Source organism: Amphiura filiformis, chromosome 10, assembly GCF_039555335.1.
Source record: "Amphiura filiformis chromosome 10, Afil_fr2py, whole genome shotgun sequence".
Classification (NCBI taxonomy): domain Eukaryota; kingdom Metazoa; phylum Echinodermata; class Ophiuroidea; order Amphilepidida; family Amphiuridae; genus Amphiura; species Amphiura filiformis.
The window spans coordinates 68,661,153-68,667,749 of NC_092637.1; the positions used below are offsets into that span (position 1 = coordinate 68,661,153).

Genomic DNA, 6,597 nt, shown 5'->3' on the forward strand with positions numbered 1-6,597 from the left:
AGTTGATTTGGATGAGGTCAAAATCCTCGACCGGGACGCTAGATACTTTGAAAGGGGTGTGAGGGAGTCAATTTACATCAGAGTCAACCAACCATCTCTCAACCGCGGCGGGGGCTGATACAAGTTACCCAGAGTGTACGACCGGGTTTTGGGGTCAAGTGTTCAAAAGGTCACTGATCCCAAACTTGGCTTGCCAGTCTCCAGATGAAGGTCAAAGTTGTGACCAAAAATTTGAGGTACGTCTTAATTTTGTGTTGAGATCATAAGTTTAAATTTACAATTATGAAGTCTACCAACACAGATGAACTTTCATGCTAATTATAAATTATGTTAAAATTACACTTTACTGTGCTAGGCAATGTACGATGTACGATGGTTTTGAGAACACAGATCCCTCAAATCCTAGCTATGTATCAAGTTTTATTACCGAGATACGACGTATGCTTTGGAAAAGATTCAAAGAAGGTCAATTTTAGAAAATCCGAAAATAATCACCATTAAATAAATAAGTAGATCGGGAATTCATAATAAGTTGTAGCATTTCTACGAGCACGCCTTCTGTTATCACAGTACCGATGCAGTCGGTCGCAGGGTGAACGGTCGAGCTTTTGTCAGATGATGGAGAACAAGACACTCAAACTTATTCTCAATAAAACTCTAGAAATGCCTTATTTGCATCATATGCTACGTGCATGTTTTTATAAACCATGTTAATTATCTGATGATTTTGTAGACCTTATCAATATATACCATGGTATAGTGGCAATATTGCAGTGATGTGGCAAGAAGTAAAGTTCAATACCAAGAATACAAAATAATATCCGGAATAATAGTGTTTGAATTTATAAGGACTCCTGTGCCTCTTGATATCACTTAGAGACATTATCTGTTAAACGGCTCTTACATTTAAGATCTCATCAATCATTATTCGACCTCATTTTTCTTACATTTTCAGGTATCTTATTATCTAGAACAAACATTAAATATATTCACATTAACAAAATTTAATTTTTGTTTTGTTAATGTTACTGATTATGTTTGCTTAAAAGAACTTCATCTAATTGACTAACAATATCATTGTGTGATATGTTATTTTTTGTGTCGTCAGCAAACAATACAAACCATACGTTTTAAAAACAAGACCTATTCAATGTAAGCAATTCCATTTGTCTTATTGTTTATTCAGATATTAAAGATCCTGTTTTGGAGTCCTGCCCTGTAAACCAAACAACCGACACAGATACAGGCAAAGCAACCACAATGGTTGTATGGCAAGGTCCTATTGCTACCGATAACTCTGGTATTAGCCCTACGGTTAAGTGCGACCCGGTATCCGGAACTGACTTTGTTATTGGGATAACAAATGTAACGTGCACAGCTCTGGATGGATTCGGAAATGTCCATAATTGCTCATTTTACGTTGATGTCAAGGGTAAGAGTTCGTTCTGTTTTTCTTATAACATCAAATTTACTGACAATATATATCATTTTGTGAATATATTATTGAATCGTATTAAACACTTTCAATTTACTTAATTCCATTTGTGTTAATGTTTATTATCAGACAATGAAGACCCTGTTTTGGAGTCCTGCCCTGCAAACCAAATAACCAACACAGATCCAGGTCAACCAACCGCAATGATTGAATGGCAAGCACCTATTGCTATCGATAACTCTGGCATAAACCCTACTGTTATGTGCGATTCTCCATTGGGAACTGACTTTGCTATTGGGAAAACAAATGTAAAGTGCACAGCTCTGGATGGATTCGGGAATGTAAATAATTGCTCATTTTACGTTGATGTCAAGGGTTAGAGTTTTATTTTTCTTATAACATCAAATTAACTGACAATATTATCATTATGTGAATATATGCTATTGTTGGGTCGGCAGTAACCAAAAAAAAAAAAAAAAAAAAGAAAAACCAAATTTAAACACTTTCACTTTACCCTATTCCATTTATGTTAATGTTTATTATCAGACAATTTATATATAAATAAAATATGTTACATATTTGTAATCCTTAGACCCAGACAAATAATTTGACATATTTTCAGTGAATTTGGAGCATTTGAAATTTTTGAATTCAGCATACCCGAATTAACCAAAATAATTTTGTTGCCAGCTTTTACGCGAACTTGCCGCTTGATCCTTAATAAGCACATATTTCCCAAATAGAACCGGTCTATATAAGTGTTATCTTTTTGAAGAGGCATCCATTACGCTACATAACCCACATGTAATACTGTGGAAATTGTTTAATGACATATTATTTTTGATATGCCTGCTGCTTATAAGAGATGTATGTTTATTTTATGCAACTGTTTATTTTTTGTAAATCTCGCAATTATAAATTTTGTAATTTCTACAAGGTTTTTCCTCCTTATTATTAATGTATTAAGGGGCACGCATGGTCACTGTTAGTGGACACTTTTCCAAATTTGATTATCCATGTCCATTTGTTGAGGATCCGCCATAACAACTTACCTTAAATATTTCAAAATCGATGGAAACTGCATAAATATTTATGTTCCAAGGACACATAATTAGTAACAGTTACGATTGCCTTGATATAATAACCACAGAAGCGTAGGCTTAAATAGGCTTTGACATCCCACCAACGATGTAAATTTCAACCGTCATCGGATTTAATCTTGAATCTTTCAACAGACAATGAAGATCCTGAGTTCGAGTCCTGTCTTGCAGATCAAATAGAGTATGGCCAACCAACCGCCATGGTTATATGGCAAGACCCAGTGGCTACGGATAATTCCGACAGCAGCCCTACAGTGATCTGCGACCCGCCATCGGAAACGAGATTCCCTATTGGACAAACCCTTGTAACGTGTACGGCTTTTGATGGATATGGAAATAGCGACAGTTGCTCATTTAACGTTTTTGTTCATGGTAAGATTAAACTTTCTTGTATCAGATTTGAGCGAGTAAAAATTTTCCTCAATTTTAGAGAAACGAGCTATGATCTGATAAAATAAAATAACATTTGCCACACGCGTGCACGAATTCAAATCGCAGGGTTCCGAGGATAGCCATCTTTCGTGGGAATCCGTGACAATCTTCTGACATCGGAGGATTGCCACGTGTTTGGATTTGTTTGAAGATTCCTAAAAATTGAGTTTCCATCCTCCGCTGTCGGTTGATTCCCATGCAATGCGTGCCGATCCTCCAAACCCTTAGAGGATTACACATACTGCGTTTGTTCCTCGCCTCCCAATCCTTAGAGGCGAATTCCAACAGACTGCATGGCGATTCGTCACTGCATGGATGATTGACACTCATGGTACTGTAATCCTCCAACATTGGGGATTCGCGCATACTGCTTGGCAATTCTCCGATGGTGGAGTTCTTCCACGAGCGAAAGGTCATTTCCACATGCTTGTCTATACCTGGTTAATAGCAGAAAGCATGTGACGTCCCAACTTTCATTAAAATACCAGTTAAAAGTATGAATATATCCAATTTTTCCATGAACAGACGCTTAAAGATCTAACATCGTTGGCCTGGTCAACTGGCAGGTTTATGTATGAACTAAATACCAACAATTACTAAATGTTTATACTAGGATTTGGGCAGGTAACCTTGTTCTTACATATCACGATGTTCTTTTAGATATTGGCGAGTTGGACACTTTTATTATGATGGATTATGTTATGCTAAGAAATTTCCCCAGCAAACTTATTATGTTATGCTATGACATTTCCCCACCAAACTTATAGTGTGTAAATGTGTGAAAATTAAAAAAAATTGCTGCTTTTGGCGGCTAAAAAAAATCTGCCGACCCCAAATTTCTACCCCCTGAGAATATAATGGTGCATTCCTTATGAATAAACCCATATCAATATTAAATCTGTAAGAGATTACTTAAACCCGAGTTGAAACAATAATCATGGTGAATGCTTAATGTTGATATGAGATAGCAAGGTTTGTGTATGGTATGATATTAGATTAAAATAAATTAATAATGAGAAAAAACTGATAGAAAGGATTGTTTGTAATTAAAAATCTGTCAAATGAACTACCGGTGTAGACCATATTAGTTTGGATCCACCTTTTAAAACAAATTATATTTACATGGTCGGTGTTCCGGAAGCCCCAATGTCCATATTAGCTTGGATCCACCTTTTAAAATAAATTATATTTACATGGTCGGTGTTCCGGAAGCCCCAATATCTATTTTGTTTTCCATTTCGTTTCAGACATACGGGATTGCTTTGATTTGGTGTCTAATGGAGATTACCCATCTGGCATCTACACAATAACTCCAACTGATGGCTTGTCATTTCAAGTGTATTGTGATATGAGTACAGAAAACGCAGGGTGGACTGTATTCCAGCGCCGATTTGACGGATCGGTAAACTTCTACCGCGGCTGGAATGACTACGAGAATGGCTTTGGTGATGTGGGTGGCGAGTACTGGGCAGGTCTGAAGCTCCTACATCTACTGACATCGTCAGGGAATCACTCAATCTTACGTGTAGAGCTAGAAGCGTTTGACGGCGATAAATCTTACGCTGAATATGAGGCATTTGCTGTAAGTGACTCGTCATCTAATTATGTCCTTTCCTTTGGGTCATACAGTGGCACCGCTGGTGATTCACTGAATGGTCATAACAACATGGCATTCTCTACGTATGATAGGGACCATGATAGCTATAGTAGTTTGAACTGCGCTGAAAACTTCGAGGGTGCCTGGTGGTATTTTAGTTGTCATAACTCGAACCTGAATGGCAGGTACTTGGGGCCTACAGGTACCAGTGGTTCGGGAATGAGATGGGTCAGCTTTAAATTCCACCAATCCCTTAAAACCACTAAGATGAAGGTCAGAAGGGTTCAATAGATGATACCAATTCACGCATATTTCAAAAGACACTTTAATTATTTCATAATTATTATCTTTTCCATTTCGGTATTCATAATTTATCAAACAATTATAACTATATATGAGTCATTCCATGTCAACTCCAGGGATGTGCACAGCAGCACCTCTTCAATTTTTTTGTTTTTCTGTGTGGTGGTCGATATTGATGAGAAAGTAAAATCCTGAAAATTTGAGCTTCATACTCCATTTCGAAAGACGATATTTGGAGGTCGATAAATGTATAAAGGGACAGAAAAAGGACAGAAAAATTATTTTTACTTTTGGAGTTCTGACCCCCGAAGTTGGTCCTGGATGGACAAAGTTGCATTTTGAGGGCCCTATATCTTTCAAAGGAAATGAGTTACACGTTTTCTGATGCCAGATTTGAATTCTACACAAAAAAAGTGTGTATACATTTATGGACCTCCAAACATCGTCATTCGTGTTGCGACACATTTTTTACGCTGAACCCCCTAAATTTCAAATTGATGCCACGGGAAAAGGAAATAGAGCATGAAGCTCAAATTTTCAGGATTTTAGTTTCTTATAAATATCTACCACCACACAGTAAAAGAAAAAAATGAAGAGGTGCTGCGGTGCACATCCCTGGAGTTGACATGGAATGACTCATATACCAAAGCCCACAACTAACATTGATTACAATTAAAGTTAATTTTGTAAAAGTGAATTTAATATATGCACGCCAACTATATACCCCAGACATCACGGTCACTGTTGAAGTAACAGTTAATATAATTATATATCCCAACTATTATTATACCCCAAATATTATGATTAATGTTAAATTGGCAGTGATTTTATGTACACTATAAAAGCCAACTTTATACCCCGGGCTTCATGGTAGGTGTTAAAACTACTCTTTTGCAATTTATGAAATATATGAAAATATGAAAATTAAAATGTTTAATACTGCATAATATGTTTATGTGTGAGTGTGAGGATTTGGTTCCGCAGTGTGGGTACTGTGTATGTAAACTATTCACATATTTTTGAAAACTGTTTGCATGTTTTAAGTAGCACATTGTTTTAATTAAGTGTGTATTGATAATTGTTGCGTAAAAAGAAACATGAATGATTACAGTTAAGCTCATTTCTGTCAAAATTTTAAAATGGGCAATTCCATTTGAAATGCATGCAACTCCAACTTACAAAGACGACCAGACCTTAATCACCCACACAGGGAGGTGCAGATTTAAAAATGGAGTCATCCATTAAGGGATGGGGTATGAACGTTTGGACAGTATTTATTTTGAGACATTAGAGCACATCAGACATATCGAATTGCATATCGAATTTTTGAAATTCGCAATTTAATACACATTTTATGGCAAATCATTAAAAATTGATATTTTTGATATTTAACAGTACTTGAAGTGAACTTTATAAATCTGATGATTTATACTTAAAGTGTATGTAGGTGGGTTGAAAAGCCGACGATCAATTGAAAATGTTGACCTTTTGTATTGAAGATATGGATTTTTTCCCAAAACACCAACAAAAATTAGGTCTTTTGGTAAAAAAATCCATATCTTCAATATGAAAGGTCAAAATTTTCAATTGACCGTCGGCTTTTCCTCCTGCTACATACACTTTAAGAATATATCATTAGATTTATATAATTTACTTCGAGAACTGTAATATATCAAAAATTTATATTTCAATATATTTCAAATTTTTATAATTTGTCATAAAATTTGTAT

The 6,597-nt window shown here is 35.8% G+C and overlaps 1 protein-coding gene across 1 annotated transcript; it reads left to right on the forward strand.

The window, feature by feature from the left end:
• Positions 1-1,137: 1,137 nt before the first annotated feature.
• On the forward strand, positions 1,138-4,891 carry LOC140162380 (ficolin-1-like). The gene is made up of 4 exons (XM_072185583.1): positions 1,138-1,432; positions 1,565-1,776; positions 2,671-2,907; positions 4,215-4,891. Exons 3-4 carry the CDS (start codon positions 2,736-2,738, stop codon positions 4,853-4,855), a joined length of 813 nt encoding a protein of 270 aa, XP_072041684.1. The 5' UTR covers positions 1,138-1,432; positions 1,565-1,776; positions 2,671-2,735; the 3' UTR covers positions 4,856-4,891.
• The last annotated feature ends 1,706 nt before the right edge of the window (positions 4,892-6,597 follow it).